The following is a 26,717-nucleotide window of genomic DNA, read 5'->3' as shown; positions in this document are numbered from 1 at the left end:
AAGAGATTTTTGCCTATATTTTCTTCTAAGAGTTATGGTTTCATGACTTACATTCGGATCTTTGATCCATTTCAAGTTTACTTTTGTGTATGCAATTAGACAATAATCCAGTTTCCTTCTCTTCCATGTAGCTGTCCAGTTTTGCCAACAACAGCTGTTGAAGAGGCTGTCATTTCCCTGTTGTATGTCCATGGCTCCTTTATCGTATATGAATTGACCATATATGCTTTGGTTTATGTCAGGGCCCTGTAGTCTGTTCCATTGGTCTATGGGTCTCTTCTTGTGCCAGTACCAAATTGTCTTGATTATTGTAGCTTTGTAGTAGAGCTTGAAGTCGGGGAGCATAATCCCCCCAGCTTTATTCTTCTTTCTCAGGATTGCTTTGGCTATTCAGAGTTTTTTGTGGTTCCATATGAATTTTAGAACTATTTGCTCTAGTTCATTGAAAAATGCTGTTGGCATTTTGATAGGGATTGCATTGAGTCTGTAGGTTGCTTTAGGCAGGATGGCCATTTTGACAGTATTAATTCTTCCTATCCATGAGCATGGGATGTGTTTCCATTTATTGGTATCTTCTTTAATTTCTCTCATGAGTATCTTGTAGTTTTCAGAGTATAGGTCTTTCCCTTCCTTCATTAAGTTTATTCCTAGGTGTTTTATTCTTTTTTATGCAATTTTGAATGGAATTGTTTTCCTGATTTTCTGCTAGTTCATTGTTAGTGTTTAAGAATGCAACAGATTTCTGTATATTAATTTTGTATCCTGCAACTTTGCTGAATTCAGATATTAGATCTAGTAGTTTTGGAGTGGATACATTAGGGTTTTTTTTATGTACAATATCATTTCATCTGCAAACACAACAGCTTAACTTCTTCCTTACCAATCTATATGCCTTTTATTTCTTTGTGTTGTTTGATTGCCATGGCTAGGACCTCCAGAACTATGTTGAATAGAAGTGGGGAGAGTAGTCATCCTGTCTTATTCCCAATCTTAAATGAAAAGTTTTCATCTTCTCGCTGTTAAGTATGATGTTGCCTGTGGGTTTGTCAAATACGGCCTTTATTATGTTGAAGTACTTGCCCTCTATACCCATTTTGTTGATAGTTTTTATCATGAATGGATGTTGAATTTTATCAAGTGTTTTTTCGGCATCCAGCAACATGATCATGTGGTTTTTGTCCTTCTTCTTGTTGATGTGGTGGATGATGTTGATGGATTTCCAAATATTGTACTATCCTTGCATCCCTGGAATAAATCCTACTTGATCATGATGGATGATCTTTTTTATGTATTTTTGAATTCAGTTTGCTAATATTTTGTTGAAGATTTTTGCATCTGCATTCGTCAGGGATATTGGTCTGTAATTTTCTTTTTTTGTTGTCTTTTCCTGTTTTGGTATTAGAGTGATGCTGACCTCATAGAATGAGTTTGGAAGTATTCCCTCCTCTTCTACTTTTTGAAAAACATTAAGGAGGATGGGTATTAGGTCTTCACTAAATGTTTGATAAACTTCAGTGGTGAAGCCATCTGGTCCAGGAGTTTTGTTCTTAGGTCGTTTTTTGATTGCCCAATCAATTTCATTGCTGTTACTTGGTCTGTTCATATTTTCTGTTTCTTCCTGGGTCAACCTTAGAAGGTTGTATTTTTCTAGAAAGGTGTCCACTTCTTCTAGGTTATCCAGTTTGTTAGCATATAATTTTTCATAGTATTTTCTAATAATTCTTTGTATTTCTGTGGTGTTTGTAGTGATTTTTCCTTTCTTATTTCTGATTCTGTTTATGTGTGTAGACTCTTTTTTTTCCTTGATAAGTCTGGCTAGGGGTTAATCTATTTTGTTAATTTTCTTAAAGAACCAGCCCCTACTTTCACTGATTGTTTCTATTGTTTTATTCTTGTCAATTTTATTTATTTATGCTCTAATCTTTATTATGTCCCTCTTTCTACTAGAAGAAATGTTTACCTTTTATAAATATCTTGTTTCTAGTCAGGGTACTTTTTTTCCTCTTGAAGAACTCCCATTAACATATCTTGTAAGGCTGTTTTAATAGTGATGAACTCTTTTAACTTACATTTATCTGTGAAGTCTTTATCTCTCTTTCAATCCTAAAAGATAACCATGCTCCGTAGAGTATTCCTGGTTGGGGACTTTTTTTTCCTTTTAGCACTGTGAATATATCATCCCATTCTGTAGAATTTCTGCTAAAAAAATCAGCTGATAACCTACCGAGTTTTCCCTTATAAGTAATCTGTTGCTTTTCTCTTGCTGCTTTTAAGATTCTCCCTGTCTTTGATCTTTGACATTTTAATTACAGTGTGTCTTGTTGTTGGGCCTCCTTGGGTTCATCTTCTTCCAAGTTCTCTGTACTTCCTGCGTCTGGTGGACTGTTTTCTTCCCCAGGTTAGGGATGTTTTCAGCTCTTAGCTCCTCAAATAATTTTCCCATTCCTCTTTCTCTCTCTTCTCTTTCTGGGACTCCCATAATGTGGAATTTATGACGTTTTATTTTATCCCAGAGCTCTCTTTCTCTATCCTCATTTCTTTTAATTATTTTTTCCTTCTGCTCTTCAGCTTGAGTGCTTTCCATTACTGTAACTTCCAAATCATGGTCCATTCTTCTGCATCTTCTTATCTGCTGTTCTTACCCTCCAGTGTTTTTTTTTTTCTTTATTTCATCTATTAAATGCTTCATCTCTCATTGGTTCTTTTTTAGATTTTCTATCTCTTTGTTGAAGTCCACGTTGAGTTCCGCTATTGTTTCTCAAGTCTGGTGAGCTTCTTTATAACCACTGCTTTAAGCTCTGTATCAGATTTGGATTGTTTAACTCTGTTTCATATAGTTTTATTTTTTCTGGGGATTTTTATTCTGTCATTTGAAGCATATTCCTCTGTCTCCTCATTTTATATGACTTTCTGTGCCTGAATCTGTGAATTAGTTAAAAGGGCTCACTCTCCCAGTCTGGAAGGATTGGCCTTTGTTGGAGAATCCCATGTGTAGACTGCATATGCCTCATTGCTTTGGGAAGATGGGGTCAAGTGAGCGCGGGACAGGCTCTCTCAGGTGTTGAGGCTCCCAGGGCATGATGATCCCAGAGGTGTGGTTTGGTAGGGGGTGGCCATCGGAGGCACACTCTGCATGACTCCTGGATTGGTTCCAGCTGAGTCCCTGTGCCTTGTCACCCATAAACCCATGCATACTCTGGGCATTATGGGGAATTCCTACATCCATGCGTGCTGGGTCCCACTGGCAGTGTTGATTCAGGCTCCAAGTATGTTATCCCGCAGCCTGTGCGTGTTCTGGGCCACTCTGGAAATTCCCACATCAGGTCAAACCAGGTCCCTCTATATGGAATCAGGCCACTGAGTATTCCCCCATGACCCCTGCACTCTCTTGCCTGCTCCAGAGAATTCATGCATTGGCAGCTGCCCATTCCTGCTATCAGCATGGAGTCAGGCCCTGCACACATTCCCTAGTGGTGGATATGTGCTCTGGACTGCTCTGGGGAGTTGCCTGGGCAGCAGTGACCCACAATTTCATGCACCCTCCCTGTATGTTGGGGAATTTTCTCATCCTGCTCATGGGAGTTGGGCCAGTGGGTGACAGCTGGCAGCAAGGCAGGACTGTTGGATCTCCTGCAGGCACCCCTAAGTATGCAGAACCAGGGGTCTGCCTAGAACAAGTCCGATTGGCGTATGTGCACAGACCTTGCTCTCAGCCACTCTAAGATGTGTGGAAGGGTAGCAAACAGTCGCACTGGCCAGCTCCTCCTGGCCCAGAGTCCTCCAATGGTTTCCTTGCCTAGTGGTGGATGCTTAGTTCTGAAACTTGGGTTCTTTCACTTACAGTCTAGCTGCACTTTATACCCCAGGGCTTTTTTCCTGGGCCTCAGGGCAGGGAAGGTACACAAGGCTCTCTCAGCAATATTCCTCCCCTCCCCTCTGCCTGTAGCTGTGCTAAGGGTGGGGCTCTCCCTACTCAGCCATCTTTGATTTAGTTAAGGTTTTAAATGTCAAATGACTATAGCCTGAAAAGTATCCAAATTTTTTTATTAAACTCCAGTATTTTTATTATTCTCATTTCTTTTGGCTTCCCCTCACCTTCCTAATCTAGTTTGTCCTTTTTTCCCCACTTTTGAATTCTAGTGTCAGTTTATAATATGACGTTGAGAACTACAGGGCAGTTTAGCCTGCAGACAACAAATAGTTGTTCTTATTTGCAATTATTTGTTCTATGTATAGAAATTAGCTGACTCCAATAACTGACTAAATACTTCAGCAATTTAAATGTTAAAATTCACCATTTTAATATTTTATCACTTAATTTCTTTAGCTACTATTTTATCTTAGTTGCTAATTTATTATTAAAAACATGGCCACTGATGTATTTCCAGAAATCATACTACTATAATGCCTATAATATTCTCTATTATGCAGAATATTCAGGGTTTGGGGGATCTCAGATCAAATCAAATGCTTTGATAAGAAGCCTCTTAAGATTGCCTTAGACTTTTTAACTGATTTCCACAGAATTAGTGTACGTATATGTAGCATCTAACATACATATTTTCTATAAAGTTTGCATGTAAGTTTGAAATTTGGAACACTTTTTTTAAAGTATTTTTAAATATTACGAAAAGGATTATATTGTCACAGTAGAGCATAAACACCAATTTAATTGCTAGACTTTTTCTGGCTGGGATATCTGATTTGATAAACATTTACAATGAGCACTTTCATATTAGATAATACAAATTATTACCCCAGGTTGGCATTTAAGTAAAAAAGACCATGATAATTGTTATAGCTAGGGAGATTTTATTAGCTCTATCAGAAACTTACTCTGTTAGCAATTAAAATAGATTAGCAGCAAAGGAAAGCAAGTGATACTGCATTAAAATTTAATTTATCATTTATCAAAACCTTTTAATCCATTGATTTTAATAGAATCCTAATCACACTTGATAACTTTGTTATGAGAAAAAAATACATCAGCACCAGAAACAGTCTCTCTATTCCTTTGCCTTTCCAGAAAGAACATGTATCAGTCACCTTATGAGCAAAAAACACATTGATTAAACAAACATCTCTCACTTAGAGAGGAAAGACTTAGGGCAGACATAACAGTATACCAGAAGCATGATTCTCTTAGGCAGCTAGAAAATGAGAAACAGGCTATTAAAGAATACTTGCCAGTTAGTAAAGGAAACCCTACTGGCCAGATAATTTTTATGTCAGAGTCCATACATAATATTAGATCTATTTACAAACATATTTTTCTTTCAGAATCTTCACTTCATTTTTCTTAACCTCTACCATTCATGTTATTATACAGCTTCCCATTCTCAAAATTACAAATTCTCCTCACAGAGGAACAAACATTGTCCCCTACCTGATGCTCTCATATTCTTATAGGAAAATACAATTTGACATGCATACCCCATGGGGAAAAAAAAACATGATAATTTTCTTTTAACATCCCCCTACAAGCAGCGAGAATAGTCCTAAAACTTTGTGCCAGTTTGTAAACCTCTCAAGTATCTGAAATGAGCCAGAGAAACTGAGTTTCTTGTCATTTAGGTCAAGGGCCAGTCCATATCCAGAGCATTTTCTTTTTCATAATCATGTCGTGCATGGGTATAATTGAATTAAACTCTTCCTCAGCAAGTTGGTGCCCGAAGGTAAGCAAGGTAAACCAGCCTCATCTCACAGAAGAATTACTTACTAGTACTGGCTTTAGACACAGAAGAGGAACATCACAAAGCCCAAAATATACTCAGTGGGCTCAGATACCACAACTATGAAGTATGACCCTAACTAATCCTTGATTTACAAAATAAAAGAAATGCCATGTTAGCTCAAATGACTATGTACAAAAATCACAGATGCCCAGGTCAAATCCTAGGACTCCACAGATCCAAACAGTAAAATAAACACCTAGCATTAGAGGGGTTATTTTATGTCATCAGGCCCTTTTTATAGAGCAGTAAGAAAAATATCACACTTCTATTTCAACTGAAAACAAGATTGCAGGTGATGATGAGAGTGTGGGATTTGGAATTAGACTGCCAAAATTAAAACCCCAGTTCCACCATTTAGTACCTATGTGTTTTTGGTCAAACTGCTTAACCTCTCAATTTCTTCATGATGAAATGGAGATAATAATACTCTATTATTAACAATACTTGAAATAATGCACCAGAAGCACTGTCACAGTTTTTCACACATCATAAGCACTTGATAACTGTTAATTATTTAATGATTTCTTACAGAAGGTATTTATCTTCATTTTTATACTTTGTCCTCTTTTGGTGTTCTGGCATCACCGTTTTAATTGATGTCAGTGTATTGTTGTTTCAGAGCTGTCAATTGAGAACAAATACTTCTCAGAACAATTTTTTCTCCCAAGAGGAAGTATGGTTTTTCTCTAATGTTGCAACAGAACAATGATAGTTTGAATGTGTCCTTTTATATCATTTTTAAAAAGATGCTATTTTTCCTCTATCTAAGGCAGTGCCAGATGAGTTACAAACATTACTCTTAAATGAAAATTTCATGTGGCTTAGAGCCTTGCAGGGAGGTAGAATTCAGTGCTGTTTGGACTCAGAATAAAACACACACAAACACACATGTTCACACACTAAGATAAAATTTTGGTGTTTTTTTTTCCCTTTGGCTAGTGAATCTTCCATGTTCCAGCCTCATATGTCAGCATATATACATTATTTTTTTATAGAGGCATGAGAGCTACAGTTCTGATTGAGTTGATATCTAATATTCTTAAACAATGAAGTTGGCTTCAATATCTTATCTAAAAACAGTGCATGGGAATCATTACAATGGAATTCATCTCCTGTACTGCCTGGTTACTTAACTCAAGATCTTAAATTACAGCATAACGAATTTTACAATGGTGTTAACCAATCAGAATTGCATGTCAGTATAGTATCTCCTGGAAAATTATAATAGATCAACTTTAGAAACTATAATTTTTTAAATTGCATCAACAAATATATGTTTGAACTACTTTGGAAAATCATACTATGATGTAGTCATAAAAGAACATACCAGCATTTGAATCTGGTAGTTGGGGAATCTGATACCACAAGTGCCCTTTATGTATGTATTATAAATCATTTAAAATTCTTATTCATAACTGACGCTTTACCTTTAGGTAGACTTTCTATACTCGTATCTATGTGGTAAATTAATATAGTATTTTGGAATTGGAATATGTTTACAAGTCTCAGGTCTGACAAATTTGGAGAGTAAAATTTATTTCATTTATTCATTCATTCTTTGAATAAATATGTACTGAGTGCCTAATACAGGCCAGACCTATTCTAGGCTTTTATAAAATAGAACTGAACTAAACAGACCAAAGTCTCAGCCCACATAGAGATTTTACATTCTAGTAAGAGAAAAGACACAATAAATCTAAGTAAATTTGACGTTATGTAGTTATTAGGAAGTAATAAGTACTGTGAGGGAGGTTAAGCAGGGGAAGGAAAAAGAAGAATTTTATGTAGGGTGTCCGAGTGGGCCTCTCTGTGAAAGTGTCATTTGAACAGATTTGACAGAAGTAAGGGAGTTAGATATATAGTTATCTTTTGGAGAATATTCCAGGCAAAGGAAAAAGTCAACGCAAAGACCCTAAGGTATAAGTATTCCTGGAATTACCAAAAAATGGTGAAGAGATCAGTGTCCTGAAACAGAAAGAAAGAGGGGTATTAAGAAATAAAAAATAAATCTGAGTTAAATGAGTGGTTGGCAGTATAAACTAGAGATGACAAGTTTTCTTCTGAGTGAAGAAGTAGATTATAGGAAGAACAATAGCTAAAGCAAGAAAACTAATTAGAAAACTATTTAGAATTCAAGCTAGAGGTGATGGTCACTTGGAGTGATGGTCAGCAGTGGAGGTAAAAATATGTTTTTGGATTGTGAGTTTTGGACTATGGATATATATTTGACTTCTTGCCAGACTGGGTATTGTCTGTGAGGAAAAAAAAGAACTATAATTAAAGGGTTACTGACCTGAGCAAATGAAAAGATGGGAGTTGCCATAATACATCTGCCAATTCAATAGGTGTAGGAAGGAAAATCAGGAGTTCTGTTTTGCATTTCTTTTGTCTGTAGTATTTTTTAGATATTGAAATAGAGGTGTTGAGCGTAGAGTTGGATATAAGACCCCAGAGTTCAGGGATTGGAAATCTAGATTGGAGTTAGAACTTGAGAGAGAGTTCAGGAATGACGTAAGTTAACTTGGTCGTATATAACTCTCAGGTTATTTTGGAGATAAGTATAGCCAACAAGGAATTCATAGTTACCAAGGGTTAGTAGATACTCTCCTTACTACTAGTAAACATAAAAGAAAATCTCAAACCAACCTTGTGCAAATAAAGACATTAACTAAGTACACATCCATTAGCATGCAATCACAAAACAGTTGAAATAATCTGTTTTACACTACTTTGCATGAATGGTTCATTCAAGGTAGAGAAAAATGTTTTCTAATTTTAGTATGTGCATAGTGAAATTAGAAAACACTTTTAGACAAATGACAACAACTCAACACACCAAAATGTAAGAGATGCAGAAAAAGCGATACTCAGATTGAATTTTATGGTTGTAAACATCTACATTTAAAAACAAGGAAGATCTCCAGTCAATAAACTAAACTTTAAGCCTTAAAGACCTTCAAAAAGAAAACTAAACTAAACCCAAAGCCAACACAAGGAGGGAAATAATAAAGGTTTAAGCAAGATAACTGAAATAGAGAAATCACAGATATCAAAAATTCATTCCTTGAAAAGATCAAAAGTTACACTCCTTTAGCTAGAATGAATCAGAAAAAAAAGAGATACAACAAAAATCAGAAATGAACTTGGGAACATTACCAACCTTACAGAAACTGAAAGGATTATAAGGGAATGTACTGTAAACAACTGCACATCAACAAATTAATCTAGATGAAATGGACAAATTCCTCAAAGTACACAAATACCTAAAGTGACTCACAAAGAAGTAGAAAATCTCAACAGACCTATAACAAGTGCGAGATTGAATCAGTGTTAACTCCCAAAAAGAAAAACCGAAGACTTAATTCTACAAACCATTTAAGGAATTCACATCAGTCCCATTCAAACTCTTCCAAGAAATAGAGGAGGGAGCATTTCCTGTCACATTCTGTGAAGCCAGCATTACCATCCTACCAAAGCCTAACAAAAATGCCATAAAGGAAAGAAGAAGAAAAAACTACAGACCAATATCCCTTGTGAATATTAACGTAAAAAATCCCCAATAAAATGCTAACAAACCAAATCTAATTGCACATTATTATAAACTCCATGAGGGATTTGTCCCAGGAATGCAGTTTGTTCAACCTAAGAAAACCAGTCGGTTAGATATACCACAATAATAGAACTAAGGAAAAAACAACACAGTCACCTCAGTAGACAAAGAAGAACCACTTGACAAAATTCAATACCTTGTCATAATAAAAGACACTCAGCAAATTAGAACTAGAAGGGAACTTCCTTAACATGGTAAAGAGCATTTATGAAACACCCACACAGCTAACATTCTCCATGGTGAAGGACTGACAGCATTCTAAGATCAAGAACAAGCCAAGGATGCTCTCTTTCACTACTGTTATTCAACTTAGACTACAATTTTAGACACAGCAATTAGGCAAGGAAAGGAAATAAAAAGACATCCAGATTGAGCATAAAGAAGTAAAGCTATATGTATTTGCTCATTATTTGTTTCTCTATATAGAAAATCTCATTAGAATCCACACCAAAATCTTCCAGAGCTAATAAACAAATTCTCCAAAGTTGTGGGGTAAAAAATCAATACCCAAAAATTAGTTATGTTTCCACACACAAGCAGTGAATAATCCAAAAAAGGGAGTTGTAAAAACTATTCAATTTATAACAGCATCAAGAAAAATAAAATAACTAAGAATAAGTTTAACCAAGGAAGTGAAACACTTGTACACTGAAAACTAAAACTCTGCTGAAAGAAATTAAAGAAGACCTAAAAAATAGAATGTTCATGGATTGAAAGACAGTGTTAAAATGGCAATATTCTCCAGAGTGATCAATAAATCCACTACAATCCCTATCAAAATTCTTACGGTCTTTTTGGCAGAAATGAAAAATTCAAATTCATATAGAATTGTAAGGGCCCCTGAAAAGTCAAAACAATATCAGAAAAGAAAAGCAAATTAGAACTAGAAGGGGACTTCCTTAACATGATAAAGAGCATTTATGAAATGCTTTTATACTAACCAAGTTCAAAACTTACAACAAAGCTGTAGTAATCAGCTGTGTGGTACTGGCATAAAGGTAGACATGTAGATCAATGGAATACAACTGAGAGTCCAGAAATAAGCCCAAACATCTATGACCAATTAATTTTTGACAAAGGAGCCAAGAATATTCACTGGGGAAAGAACAGTCTCTTCAACAAACCATGCTGGGACATCTATGTGGTGACATACAAAGAATGAAGTTGGACCCCTATTTCACTCCATTTAAAAGAATAAACACAGATCCATGACCTAACTAGAAAAGCTTAAACCATAAAACTCTTTGAAAAAAACACAGGCGTAAAACTTCACTTCCTCAAATTTGGCAATGATTCTTAGTTCTGATACCAGAAGCACTAGTAACAAAAGAAAAAACAGGTTCGACTTCTTAAAAATGTAAAGCTTTTGTGCATTAAAGAACATTTTTAAGAAAGTGAAAAGGCAACTTCACTGAATGGGAGGAAATATTTTCAAATCTTACCTCTGGTTTTTCTAGTTTCCATAGCATATAAAGAACTTTTACAGTTCAACAAAAAAAAAATTTTTTTTTAATGATCAACAGAATAGACATTTCTCCAAAGAAAATATACAAAGGGCCACTAAGCACATAAAAGGACGTTCAATATCTTTGGTCATGTAGGAAATGCAAATCAAACCTACAGCTACCATTTCACAACCACTAGGATGGCTCTAATGCAAAAGTCATTAACAAATGTCAGTGAGGATGTAAGAGAGACATCCTTCATACCTTCCTGGTGAGAATGTAAAATCGTGCAGCCACTGTGAAAAACAGTATGGCAATTCCTCAAAAAATTAAAGAAAATTAACATATGATCTAGCAGTTCCACTTCTGAGTATATACCCAAAAGAATTGAAAGTAAGGTCTCAAAGTGATATTTTTGTACACCCATGTTCATAGCAGCATTACTTATAATAGCTAAAAGGTGAAATCAATCCAAATATCTATCAATGGATGAATAGATACACAAAGTATATGCATACAAGGAGTATCACTCACCTATAAAAAGGAATGAAAGACTGATACTTGCTACAACTTATATGAACTTTGAAAACATTATGCAAGGTGAAAGAAGCCAGACACAAATGCTCACATGTTATATGATTCCTTTTATATGATGCATGTAGAATAGAAACTGAAAGCAGACTCGATGTTAACAGAGCAGAAGGGAAGGGGAGTGATTACTGAATGCAGTGTCTTCACGGGATGGTGAAAGTGTTTGGAACCTACAAGGATCTAGTGGTTGCACAACATTGTGAATACACTAAAGGCCAGCTAATTTTATACTTTTAAATGGTTTATTGTACATTATTGTGAATTTTACCTCAAAAAAAACAGTAATAGAATGGAGTGAAATGGGTGCTTTCATTGAAAACTGGTGGAAATGTAAAGTAGTATCTTTTTTAGAAACCAACCTCTTTTTAGAAATCAGGCTTTTTGTATGTCATCATCCAGGTGTCCCTGTATAATTTGTTGAAGAGGCTATTCTTTCACCCAATGAGTAGGCTTTCTACTCCTTGATTCAGTATTCCATATCTAGGAATAAGAAAATAATGTGGATGCAGATAAATACTGATAAGCCTTTATTTATAATAGTTAAAGATTAGGAAAAATCCTTAATCTCCAACAGTAGATTAATTTTTTTGTAATGATGACTTAGGAAGGTACTATATAGGCAATAAAATTATCTTTTTGGTAATGTCTGTAGATACAGTTTTAGAGAAATAATTTTAAAAGATGTGTATATATGTATTTTAAATGTGTTATCTGCTTTTCTCTTAATGGGATTTAAGCGTTGCTTTAATTTTACTCTCTGTTTATCTGTTTTTTAAGAGTTTTATTTGATGAGGAAATATTCAAGAAATAATATTGAGTGAAGAGCAAGAATACTAAAGTATGCTGACATCTTTATTTGTGTATGAACAGCCTTGGAGAAAACAATTACTTGATTAAAAACTTTGCTGAGATAGAACTATAAATTATGTCTTTATTTTTAGATTTTGGATGATTTTGTTTTCATTCTTTTTAATAGTTTTTAAGTCTTATTAAACATACAGTTTTAATTTGGAATTTCTTATTTGATCTTTTAAATGGAGTACTATTGATAAATGTTCTCTTTTGGTTCTTTGATAAGGTAAATAATTTTGATAGGAAAATAATTTATAAGTCTACTTTCATGTCTGTCAAGTCAGTCTTTGCTAGAAGTGTAATATAATACCTTGTATTTAATTTTTACCTCAACTATGTAATAAATTTCATGTTAGTAAAGATAGCTGTTATGTATTGAATATTTACTGTGTGGTAAACTCTTCTTTAAGGCATTATCATTCAATTAGCGTAAATCCACAAAGCAGACTAATTCTACAGAGCATGCATTCACTATATTGCTTTACAGTTTTATATACATTTTTAATGCCTATCTGTAAATTCACTATTCCTTTCCATTTTCTCTATTTCTAACATAAGAGCTATTAGAAAATGAATACATATACTTTCCAGTGCTTTCATACTTCTGAGTAACATTACTAATGCTTAACAGAACCCCACTGAATATTAAAGTATTTAGATATTAATTAACCTTGTCATTTTTATAAATGTTCATTTTAATTATGTAACAAATACCTAGCAAATATATACACTTTTTAAAAGTGAACCATAATAAGGAGAAATTTTTTGTCATGCCACTGTGAGAACCTCATGAACCTATTCTCCCCAAAACAACAACAAAAATACTGGCCAAACAACTAATTTCAACCATTTTGGAACTCTGAAAATTAACCCAAGCCACAGAATGGATGAACTGTGCATCATCTATCCAAAAGGAAATACAGATCCTCAGTCTGTGGTATTTTAACTTAGGCTATTTCCATCCCATCTCCCTTCCCTACTTAGTGGTGCAGAAGTGTTGCAGCCATGAAAAGCCAGCAGCCTCACAGTCAGTGTATAGGACAGACCTTTGGAATTCAGTTAAAATGCCTATCCCCAAAGCACTCTGAAATGGGAGAATAAATATCAGAAGAAATAACCACCCAAATTCAATGAAAAACATTAATCTGCACATCTGAGAAACTCAAAAAACTCCAAGTCAGATCAATTCAAAGAGATCCACACAAAGTCAAACTGTCAAAAAACAAAGACCTCTTGACAGCAGCAAGAGACATTACTTATCACATACAAGACAACCTCAATAATATTAAAAGCTGACTTACCGAAACCATAGAAGCCAGACGGAATCATACATTCAAATTGCTAAAAAAAGAAAAGGAAAACTTTCAACCAAAAATTCTTTATGTGGCAAAGGTTTTCTTCAAAAATGAAAAATTTTAGACATTTCTAGTAAACAAAAACAAAATTCCATCTCCAGCAGACTTCCTCTATAAGAAATATTAAGAGGAGCCCTTCAGGCTGAACTGAGAGGACAACTAGACAGTAACTGGACTCCGCAAATAAGTGAAAAACAACAATGATACTGTAGATAAATATAAAATATGGTAACCATCTACCACAGAAACCATTGAAGATCAGCAGCCTTGACTCTATGCTGCCCCATGGCCATGGGCCTTAACAAGGGCAACAAGGTGACCAAGAACACATGCAGGCCAAACAGCCACCACCAAGGGTGCCTCACCAAGCACTCCAAGTTCATGCAGGATATGATCGAAGACGTGTGCAGCTTTATCCCATATGAGCAGCACACCATAGAAAGTTGCTCCAAGTCTCCAAAGACAAGTGGGCCCTCAAGTTCTTGAAGAAAAGGATAGGGGTATACAGCCATGCCAAAAGGAAGAAAGAGGAGCTCAGCAACATCCTGGCAGCCATGAAGGATTGATATAATAAACCTTATAATAAACTGCATATAAACCTTTTCAGGATAAAAATAAAATATGGTGTGTTTTTGTAATGTAGTGCCTCTTATTTCCTATCTGATTTAAAAGTCAACTGAATAAAGTAATAATTATAAACTTTGGTTGATGAGCTAGTAATGCACAAAAATACAATTTGTATAACAACAATAGCACAAAGAAGTGGGGAGGGAACATACCTATATTGGAGCAAAGTTGTTATATGCACTAGGAATAGGAGTTTTTTTATTTTAAGTTAATATGCTAATACTCAGGGCAACTACTAAGAAAATAATTCAAAAATATGGAATAAAAGAAACAAATAGGGAACTAAAATGATATACTAGAAAACACTTAACAAAAGAAAACAGTAATGTAGTAATAGAAGAATTAAAAAGACATGACATACAAAATCAATAGTAAATGGCATACAGGAATCCTACGTTATCAAAATTTACATTAAAAATATGTGGAATAAATACTCCTATCAAAAGTTTAAGATTGGCAGAATGGATAATCAAATATGACCCAACTACATGCTGTCTACAAACAATACACTTCAGATTCAAAGATACAAATAAATTGAAAGTAAAACATGGAGAAAATTACACCATGTAAAGAGCAAATGAAAGAAAGCTGAAGTGGCCATTCTATTATCACATAAAATGAGACTTTAAGACAAAAATTGTTAACCAGAGTCCAAATTTAAAAATACATCAAAAAGGTCATCCATCATGATCAAGTAGGATTTATTCCAGGGATGCAAGGATAGTACAGTATTTCAAAATCCATCAGCATCATCCACCACATCAACAACAAGAAGGACAAAACCACATGACCATCTCCATAGATGCTGAAAAAGCATTTGACAAAATTCAACATCCATTCATGATAAAAATTCTCAACAAATTGGGTATAGAGGGCAAATACCTCAACATAATAAAGGCCATATATGACAGACACACAGCCAGCACCATATTTAAACAGCAAGAAGCTTGAAAGCCATTCCTTTAAGATCGGGAAAAAGACAAGGATGCCCACTCTCCCGACTTTTATTCAACATAGTTCTGGAGGTCCTAGCCATGGCAATCAGACAACACAAAGAAATAAAAGTCATCCAGAATGGGAAGGAAAAAGTTAAACTCTCCCTGTTTGCAGATTACATGATACTGTACATAAAAATCCCTAAAGTAACCACTCCAAAACTACTAGATCTAATATCTGAACTCAGCAAAGTTGCAGGATACAAAATTAATACACAGAAATCTGTTGCATTCCTATACACTAGCAATGAACTAGCAGAAAGAGAAATCAGGAAAACAATTCCTTTCACAATTGCATCAAAAAGAATAAAACACCTAGGAAGAATCCTAATGAAGGAAGTGAAAGACCTATATTCTGAAAACTACAAGACACTCATGAGAGAAAGTAAGGAAGACGCTAATAAATGGAAATTCATCCCATGCTCTTGGGTAGGAAGAATTAATATTGTCAAAATGGCCATCCTGCCTAAAGCAATCTACAGATTCAATGCAATCTCTATCAAAATACCAACAGCATTCTTCAACAAACTAGAGCAAATAGTTCCAAAATTCATATACAACCACAAAAGGCCCTGATAGCCAAAGCAATCCTGAAAAGGAAGAATAAAGGTGGGTGGATTATGCTCGCCAACTTCAAGCTCTACTACAAAGCCACAGTAATCAAGACAATTTGGTACTGGCACAAGAACAGACCCATAGACCAATGGAACAGACTAGAGAGCCCAGATATAAACCAAAGCATATATGGTCAATTAATATATGATAAAGGAGCCATAGACATACAACAGGGAAATGACAGCCTCTTCAACAGCTGGTGTTGGCAAAACTGGACAGCAACATGCAAGAGAAGGAAACTGGATTATTGTCTAATCCCATACACAAAAGTAAATTTGAAATGGATCAAAGACCTGAATGTAAGTCATGAAACCATAAAACTCTTAGAAACATAAGCAAAAATCTCCTGAATATAAACATGAGCAACTTTTCCCTGAACGCATCTCCTCAGGCAAGGGAAACAAAACAAAAAATGTACAAATGGGACTACATCATGCTAAAAAGCTTCTGTACAGCAAAGGACACCATCAGCAGAACAAAAAGGCATCCTGAAGTATGAGAGTATGTATTTGTAAACAACATATCCGACAAGGGGTTAACATCCAAAAATATACAAAGAACTCACACACCTCAACACCCAAAAAGCAAAAAACCTGCTTAAGAAATGGGCAGAGGACATGAACAGACAAGTCTACAAAGAAGAAATTCAGATTGCCAACACGCACATGAAAAGATGCTGCACATCACTAATCATCAGAAAAATGCAAATTAAAACCACAATGAGATATAACCTCACACCAGTTAAGATAACCTACATCAAAAAGACTATAAGAACAAATCCTGGCAAGGATGCGGAGAAAGGGGAACCTACTACACTGCTGGTGGGAATGTAAACTAGTTCAACCATTATGGAAAGCAATATGGAGGTTCCTCAAAAAACTAAAAGTAGAAATACCATTTGACCTGGGAATTCCACTCCTAGGAATTTACCCTAAGAAAACAAGTTCCCAGATTCAAAAAGACATATGCACCCCTATGTTTATTGCAGCACTATTTACAATAGCCAAGATAATGGATGCAACCTAAGTGTCCATCAGTAGATGAATGGATAAAGAAGATGTGGTACATATACACAATGGGATACTATTCGGCCATAAGAAAGGAACAAATCCTACAATTTGCAGCAACATGGATGGACCTAGAGGGTGTTATGCTCAGTGAAATAAGTCAGCCAGAGAAAGACAAATACCAAATTATTTTCCTCATTTGTGGAGTATAACAAGGAAGCAAAACAAAAGGAACAAAACAGCGGTGGACTCACAGACTCCAAAAAGGGACTAGTGTTACCAAAGGCAAGGGGTAGGGGAGGGTGGGTTGGGAGGGAGGGAGAAGGTGATTGAGGGGTATTATGATTAGTACAAATGGTGTGGGAGGTATCGTGGGGAGACAGTGTAGCACAGATTGGACAAGTAGTGACTCTGTGGCATTTTACTACACTGATGGACAGTGACTGCAGTGGGGTATGGGAGGGGATCAATAATGTGGGTGAATGTAGTAACCACATTGTTTTTCATGCGAAACCTTCATAAGAGTGTATATCAATGATACTTTAATTAAAAAAAGACGAGAAAAAATTGTTACTAGAGGCAAAGAAGGACATTTTATAATGCTAATAAAAAAGTCAATCTATAAGGAAGACATTTAACAAGTATAAAGACAGATGTACCTAACAACAAAGCCCCCAAAATACATGAAGAATTGAGGAGAGAAATTAGTAATTCAATAGTAAATGATTGGTGACTTAATACCCCACTTTCAATAATAGATCAAACAACTAAGCAGAAGATCAGTAAGGAAAGAGAAAATGACTGTAAACCAACTAAATCTAAACCTAACAGATGTGTAGAACACTCTAACCAGCACAGGCAGAATATGCATTCTTCTCAAGTGCCCAAGGAACATTTTCCAGGATAGACCATCTGCTAGGTCATAAAACAAGTCTCAGTAAATTTAAAAGGACTGAAATCATCCCAAGCATGTTCCTCAATTACAGTGGTGTGATATTAGAAATCAGTAATAATTTGTAAATGCCCACGTATGTTGAAATTAAGCAACACACTCCTAAAAAACCAATAGGTAAAAGAAGAAATCATAAGGGAAACTAGAAAACACTTTAGGTGAATGAACCAAATATTCCAAAATGTGTGGGATGCAGCTAAAGCAGTGCTTAGAGGAAAATTTATTGCGGTGAATACCTGTATTAAGGAATAAGAGCAATCTGAAATCAATTTGCATCTTAAGAAACTAGAAAATGAAAAGCAAACTAAACCCAGAACAAACAGAAAGCAGGAAATAATGAGAGCAATTAAGCAGGGAATGGAAAAGCCTAGAGAAAACCAGTTAAACCAAGAGTTGTGGGGTTTTTTTTAAGATTAATAGAATGTACAAACCTTTAGCTAGACTGGCCAATAAAGAAGACTCAAATTACTAAAATACAGTGAGGAGACTGCTAACAACCTTATAGAAATAAAAAAAAGAAGCTACACAAATTGCCAATAAGCCCATGAAAGAAAGCTTAGCATTATTAGTCACTAGGTAAATGTAAATAAAAGCCATAATGAGATACCACTTAACAACCACTAGCATGGCTGTAATCAAAAAGACAAACTGTTACTGAGGATGTAAAAAGTTGGAACCCTCGTACATTACTGATGGGATTGTGGAATGTCACAGCCATTTTGGAAAATATAAGTCAACACAAAAACTTGTATGTGAATATTCACAGCAGCATTAATCATAAAAAGACCACATACTGCGTGATTATATGTATTTGAATTTCCAGAATAGGCAAATCTATATGGAAAGTACATTAGTGGTTACCTACAGCTGGGAAGGTAGGAGCTAGAAGTAAGAGTAACTACTACTAGATATAGGATTTCTTTTGTGAGCAATGAAAATGTTCTACAATTTGATTATGGCTGGACAACTTTTTAAATGTGCTTAAAACCACTTACCTGTACACTGTAAATGGGTGATGTTTATGGTATGTGAATTATATCTCAGTAAAGCTAATTTCTTTAAAAAGTGAATCATTAGTATTAATGAATGACATTTCATATTTTTATCCTTAAAGAATAAGTTCTGGCACTTAAATTTTTAACATTTAATCATTTTAGTATTTGATGAGAGCAGTGTTTCCCAAAATGTCTTTCTTTTTTTTTTTTTTTTTTCAATAAATTTAGCTGGACAACTTAGCCAGTCAGCACATTTAGCTCTCCAGCTACCATACAATGTACTTGGTTTAGGTCGAAGTGCAAATTTTCTTGATCATCTTCATGTTGGTATTCCCCGTCCATCTGGAGAGAAGGTGAGTAACAATTTATTTTGTTTGCAATGAATCTGTGTTTCAAAAATCTCTATTCAAATATTTGAATTCAAATAATTCAGGTATTTTTTATTCCCTTAAAGGATAAAAAAAATGATTGATAGTGACCTATCTAAACTTATCTTACACAGAGCACATCATAATTTGAAGCTAATTCTCCGCTGCCTTTCTCATAGACTTCACAACTTCCTATCCCTCTTACCTGCTTTTTTTCCTTATCATTTTCACCATCTAACTTATATATTTTTTATTTATCTTGTTTATTGTCAGATTCCATCTCAACTTGAATTTTTGCTGCAAGCAGTATTCGTACATAGTATGTTGAAAAGTGCTTGGTGCTTAAGTGTGTGCAGTAAATATTTGTTGAATTAATGAATCCATGAGACAGAAGTATAATCCTTCCCTGAAAAGATCAAAAAAAACTTTTTGTCAAAAGGGCACAGTCCTATTTTGGGCTTAACAGACATAAATTTAGCTCAGTCCATACCTAGAATTTCAGTTAATCAAAGAGTTCTTACGCTTTTGCCTTATTTATTTAGAATGATAACTGTTTTTAAAGTTTACTGGATGTTAAATGTTCTTAAATTCTCTTCCCAGTCTATACGAAAACAAGAGTGGACTGCAATCATTCCAAATTCCCAGCTGATTGTCATTCCATATCCTCACAATGTTCCTCGAAGGTAATGTCCTTGCTTGAACTGAATTTGGTAAAAATAGTCAACTCTGAATCATAGATACAGTTACATCTTTTAAAAACTCTCTGTTCCTACTGCATTCCCATGTATGCCATCACTTAATTTGCTTAGAGCAAAACTTAAATGACTAATCATTCCTACACAAAAGATCTCCAGCATTTTTCATGAAGAACAAATTAAACCTTATTACAAAAACAGCAGGTTAATTAGGAATTTCTACATATTCTGCTTAAATGGCCTGGCCTTCAGTTTACTAGCTATAAGTTCTAAAATTTCAGAATACTGAATTTTTTCACAAGCATTAATCTTTTAAATAAATGCTTTGAGAACTGGTATATGTTCCACAGTGGTTAGGTACAAACTCTGGAGTCAGACATAAGCTAGAAACTAAGATTCATGCTGACTGAGATTTGGAGCTAGTCCTTTGTCTTCTCTGAGGATCAATCTCTGCCTCTGCAGAATGGGAGATAGAATACCTCCCTTATAAGGATGAAATATGCTAACACAGTGCCAGCATACAGTGAATTTTCAGAGAACAGTAGGTATTTTTACCCTTATTAACAGAGTATGTTCCTTTTATAATATAGAATTAAACTCTGAAACCTTAATCTTTGTTCACCTTCCTTTAAATTACTAGATTGATTCCATCTTTTTTTAAAAATAGATTATGAAGATATTCATTACCATTTAAATTTCATTGGAAAGAATATAACTTGTTCTTAAGACTAGTCTGATACCAATATGAAAAAATAACCAAAGAGAAATAGTGTAATGTATCTATGAATATGTAACCAGTGGGGTCCTGCCCATTACATTTCTTCTCAAAATGCAGGCTGTATTGTTTTTTTCATTAAGTTTTTAGATAGGGTATATATATAGTGTTTGCTAGACACAGCTTGCAGCTCATTCCAGTTCTGTTCAGTGAGGTCACATTAAAATCAGCTATGAAGGTAGTATTTACACTATGAAAACTGGCAGTCAGGGCTTCTCTCCATCCAATGATAGCCAATTTACCAGCATATGAACAGGTGTATTTTATGGTGGACTTATGGACTTTAGAACCAAATTACTGAAGAAAACAACTTAATACACCACTGTTTTAAGTAGGATAGCATCAATAGAAATAGTTATATAGTCTGGGTTCAGAATTTTCTAATAGGCCTGTATTGTATTTTTGTTAGTTTTCTATACATAAAATTTACAATGAAATTTAAAAATCTGCACCATGAATAGGAAATTAAATTATGCTACTCCTATATGGTGCAACATCATGACATAGAATAGTCTCCTAAAAATAGAGTGGTAAGTAAAAGACAAGAAAAGGAAAATGCATTCAAGAGTACAGATAATAAGCAATCATTTGTGACTTTAAAAAGATATCTGTGCTTACATGTTTATATATGCATAGGCTATTTATGGAAGGACATGGAAGAAACTGATAAGAATGATTGCTTCTGAGTAAGAAACTGAGGATTGGCCTTTTGTCCAATTTTTTTCTTACCAAAAGTACTATATTCATGGATTTTCAAAATATATTTAAAAAGTAGAACTACCATAATCTCATGAAAAAAAAACTATTTTTAAGTCTGAGGAAGGGACTAAGAATAATTATCTCAACTAATTAACAGTATTTGTTTTCTTAAAGTTTTCTCACTCCTGAATTTCTGGAAAATTCAGTTACAGCTTTCTTCCATAAACCTCAACATTTTTCTTGTTTCTCTTGTTCTTTCTGAAGAAATGTTATTTTCAAATTTATGTACATAATAAAAACCAAATTGATTTTAGTTTGAGGTGTATTTTGAGATTTATTGACTAGAGGCTAACTTATGGATCAATAAATTTTAATTATCCTAAAATAAGTCAATTGCTACTTGCTATTCATCACAATGGTCTTACCTTTACTAAACTTTTGAAATGAAAATAAACAGAATGGATTAAAAAAACAAGACCCATGTATATGCTGCCTACAAGAGACTAATTTCAGATGTAAGGACACACACAGACTGAAAAGTGAAGGTGTGGAAAGAGTCCATGCAAATGAAAACCCAGAGCAAGTTGGAGTATTTATACTGATAACGGACAAAATAGACTTTACAACAAAGATTCTAGCAAAAGACAAAGAAGGGCATTACATAATGGTAAGGGGGTCAATGCAACAGAAGGTTATAACATTTATAAATATTTATGCACCCAATATAGAAGCAACAAACTATATCAAGCCACTATTAACAGACCTAAGGGAGAACTTGACAGCAATATATAACAGTAGGGAATTTTAAAATGAAAATATATCCATTATCTATTTTCAGGGAGAACAAAAATTTCTTTGTATATAACCTCCTGCTGTGTTGGTGATAAGAACCTCAATTTTAGGCTTTTCAGAGTTTGCAAATGCATACTACATGGATGGTTATAGAGGAAAAACCTAGTTCTATTTATGCTAAGTCTTCATGATAACATTGAGAGACTTGTAAAAGTGATTTTTTAAGAAATATGAACATAGTTATAGTATATAAACCCTCCAACATGACACAGAAATGGTAAAGCTTTGCACAAGCCATCTATGTACACCCACTTGGACAAATGGCTCTTGTAGTTAGTTGGTCCCAGTGCGTATATGAACAGGGGATCAAAAAATAAGATGATATAGAAATCTTATCAAAATCATATGACTATGCAATGATTCTGTAACATCTTTCTACATTGACACATAGTAACCTCATTAGAGGGGGTGAGAATTTAATAATATGGATAACTGTTGAACCACTATGTTGTATATTTGAAACCAACATAAGATTGTATATCAGTTATACTCAATAAAAAAAATTATATGACTATGTAGCCTTAGAGTTCAAGTTTTCAAATTCAGCAAGTCAACAAAGATGTAAAAACAATGTCTCAGATTGGTTTTAGACTTTATTTGGACAACTTAACAATGTCCAAAGTTCACTTGATAAGTTTATCTAAGAATAATTCTCACAGGATCAAAGAAAATATCAAAGCATCTTACCAAAAATTCTATCCTAGTTCACTTCTCTGAGTAAAATCTGAACTCTACAGGATCATCAATAATCTTAGCCCTAAATTTAACGGCTTTTAGTAAATGAACTGACTGATTTTTAATAAGCTACTTTGCTTTTTGGTCATAGTAGAATTTTCTTTTTAAGTTCAAATGTGTAATTTTAATTCTTCTGTTTTTGTCTACAGCTGGAGTGCCAAACTTTATCTTACACCAAGTAACATTGTTCTGCTTACTGCTATTGCTCTCATTGGTGTCTGTGTTTTCATCTTGGCAATAATTGGCATTTTACATTGGCAGGAAAAGGTTTGTTCATTTAAATGAAACACTAACTTTGGTTAATTTATAACAGTAACACATTGCTCTTTAAAAACACTGTTTTAAACTTTTTTCTCATGACTGGGATTTTCTGATTTTTCACCTTCTTTCCCTAATGTCATCTTATTGATGATAATTTCTTTTTGCCCCATAAATTACTAGTGTCTCTTAGCAATTCTTACAAACATAGAAGACTATTTATTTTAAAACTTCGATGCTGTACAGTAGTAATCAAGTGGTCACCCCAAAATCAAGTATATGGAAGAACTTAATTAGAAACAATTTTGTAGTAGCCTGAGAAAGAATTTTTTTAATGAGCCTGTATTCACTATCTGTTGATAGAGCCATGGACACTTTTTTCCATGAATAACAGCTATCTCTTTCATAAAGAAGGTAAGCACAGAGAGGATAAATGATTTTCTCAAGGTTTAGATGGGAAGTTACAACTATAGTGATAAACATCTTTTCCAACCATCAAGGATTCTTTTCACTAAACTAAACTGATATCTGTTCTTCAGTATAATACCTGAAATAGTGATTAAAAACAACACTCTTAGGTATAAATCGAAAAAACTAATTTCTATTTGTATATGAATATATATTAAGCATGTAAGTAGCAGTGTTCCCCAAAAAGAGCTTCTTTTTGTCACAAAGATCTTTTTTGCACCTACTTTGGGTTGTCATGCCCATCATAATCATTTTTGGTTAACTAAAATTACCATTTCTTTTCTCTTAGCTGTTTTAACTTATGAAAAAGACCTTTATTGTTATGATAAATATGCATAGGTTTGTCTGTCCAAAAAATGCTCTCCTTTACATATGAAAAATTTTAACAAAGTCATATATTTTGTTAATTTTAAAATCGCAACTTAAGGGTAAGATCAAGGGTGACCCAAAGTACATTTGTCCAGAAGTGTCATAACATAGTCTGAAATATTTCATAGCTCTAGATCTATGAGGGAAAATAAACAGATTTCATTAATGTCTCAGGAGATCTGATTATAGCATAAACATGGTGGACATAATAATAATGATGCAGTAACTAAAAAATTGAAGTTTTAAATACAAATATGGATTCAGTGACATATACTACACCTCCCTATGGTATTTTGGTCTTCTACCTTTTTGACCACTTCTCTTTCACCTGTACTGCCTGCTCCTTTCTACCATTTCCTAACCACAGAGTCTGCCCGAGGCCCTCTTCTTTCTACACTTTCCCTGCCAATTTATCTAAAATCATAGCTTCAGCTTTACCTCAGATATCCCCAGCCAGACTCCCACCCCTTGGAATGAACGCTCCTCCCCACCATTTCCATAAATATGTACTATCTTTTTTTAGCTTTTGCTTTCCTCACACCAGTCTAGAAGTAATCTGTCTCTCAGAATATTGGCAACATTTTTCACTCTTTACCCTGCAATAGTTATCAAGTATATTTTACTTTTTTTCTTTCTAGGCTTTTAAAGTCCTTGAGAACAAGATACAAAACTGAGGACTTTTTTTAATCCCTCAAAATACCATGGACAGTACTTTCCTAGGACGTAGGGTTAATAAATATCTGCTAACTCAATAAGCTAAACCAAAAATAATTAATGTACTTTTATAGTAGTTTAATTATCATCCATGCTAAAAATGGGGAAAATGTAATAGCTGATTCCATCCTTACAGAATCTAATGTTTACTTCTACTTTCAAATAAATAATAAATAATTAACTACTAAGTAAGGAACATGTCTTACTGTTTTTTAAATTCAATTAAAGGATCGTTAATTATAAAATAGCGACTGTAAGCTACAAACATATTTCATAAGATTATTGCATAATAAAAATCACATCTTTTACATACTTATTTCTGAGGGCATTTTTATAATTAACCATTTTGTATTTCAGAAATTAGTCTTTCTTGACATTTTCCTATCATTTATAAAATAATGTAAAATTCTTTTTCAGAAAGCAGATGATAGAGAAAAACGACAAGAAGCCCATCGGTTTCATTTTGATGCTATGTGACTTGCCTTTAGGATTACATAATTGAATGGCTATTCACTTGATTAATTGAAGCACTAAATTTGGCTTAAAGAAGAAAATAGGGAATTTTGAATATTATTTATAAATGATGCATCCATTGGTAGTTATTGGAATGTATTCAAATAAATATGGTCTGAATGTGTCACACGGTCTTTTTTTAAAGCACTTTGTATATAATAATTTGGGCTCTTTATTCAACAGTGCTGTACATTTTTGTTCCTTTGTGGAATGTGTTGCATGTACTCAGGTGTTTATGTATTTATAATCTTATTAGAATAATAATGATGGAAAAAAGACATGAATAAATAAAAATAAATGAGCAGGGATTTTTGTGTTCCATTTGGTCTTGCTTCTTACAATGCAAACTATACTTTTGTAAATGTGTTACAGATAAAGTCATCAGAGCAGGTCAGGGGTCTCTCATGGATGGCATACAGTATTGGGGACTCTGGCTGTGGGATTGCAGTCAGACGGACTTGCCTTAAACTCCAATTACAACTCTAACAAGCTATTTGAACCTAGCAAATTGCTTAACCTCTGTGAGACTCAGTTTTCTTGTTTATGAACAGTACTAATAATAATATTCACTTGAGTTACTGTAAACATCAAGAGGGATGATGTATGTAAAGTGCTCACTCAGCCCATGCCTGGCACAGAGTAAGTGCTCTCCATAGGTGGTAGTTGTCATTATTATTTTTAGATAGTGTTTTAAAGATCTCTACAACTAATTATCAAAATACATTAACTCAATAAAATTTTATTTCCAGACATAAGGAAATCATTTTCCTTGGAAAACCTAAATTCTTAGTGGCTGATATCATATATAAAGATGTATTACTTGCTCATATTAACTAAAAATGATAGTACCTTCCAAGAATAAATGTGCCCTAAAAAATTTCATTTGAACACTGATCCTTATGTAGTAATGAAGAGCATTTGATGTCTTGAAACTGCTGTAGACAGCATCTGGGAATGCAAATCTTCAATCACATTTCTATTCTCAAAAGCTTATAGAAGTCTATAATTTACATTCAGACTTCATTGCAAATTTTTGTGAACTTCACCTCACCAAAAACTATTTTAAGACTTAAATCTAAGATTGTGGAAAACATGTATATATATCAGTGTTAATAATTTTCTGATATGCAAATAAACATGTGATGGCTATAAAATATAAAATCTTACCTGAAAACAATTTTGTTTTTCATGTTATTTTTTTCTTTACAGTTCACTGAGAATGGCATGTATATAAGTGGTTTACTTTGTGTATCTAAGCATGTTAATATGTCCTAATAAATATTCTGTATTGAAAGAAAGTATTTTGATAAAACTGTAAATAATTATTTTGGAGCATCAAGAGGCCTTACAGGTTATGAGGTCTAAGTCACTTATCTGGACTGGAAGATAGAGGTAAAGTGATTGACCCATTGCCTCTTTGTGAGTCTGGGCAAGAAAAAAATTTCTTGACTACTCAGTTATTCACTAGACAGTTAACTAGCAATATTATGAC

The 26,717-nt window shown here is 34.1% G+C and overlaps 1 protein-coding gene across 1 annotated transcript in view; it reads left to right on the top strand.

Annotated features, from left to right (window-relative positions):
- ITFG1 (integrin alpha FG-GAP repeat containing 1) overlaps positions 1-26,402 on the top strand; it is a 326,936-nt gene extending 300,534 nt beyond the window's left edge. The window contains exons 15-18 of the mRNA XM_036927467.2: positions 19,008-19,132; positions 19,748-19,830; positions 23,053-23,170; positions 25,130-26,402. Of these exons, the coding sequence (XP_036783362.2) occupies positions 19,008-19,132; positions 19,748-19,830; positions 23,053-23,170; positions 25,130-25,189 (386 nt within the window). The 3' untranslated portion in view covers positions 25,190-26,402. The remainder of the gene's footprint in view (positions 1-19,007; positions 19,133-19,747; positions 19,831-23,052; positions 23,171-25,129) is intronic.
- Positions 26,403-26,717: the final 315 nt, after the last annotated feature.

This window comes from Manis pentadactyla, chromosome 15 (assembly GCF_030020395.1).
Source record: "Manis pentadactyla isolate mManPen7 chromosome 15, mManPen7.hap1, whole genome shotgun sequence".
Classification (NCBI taxonomy): Eukaryota; Metazoa; Chordata; class Mammalia; order Pholidota; family Manidae; genus Manis; species Manis pentadactyla.
Note: the sequence above shows the minus strand (reverse complement) of the source record. Positions and strands in the feature narration are given on the sequence as shown.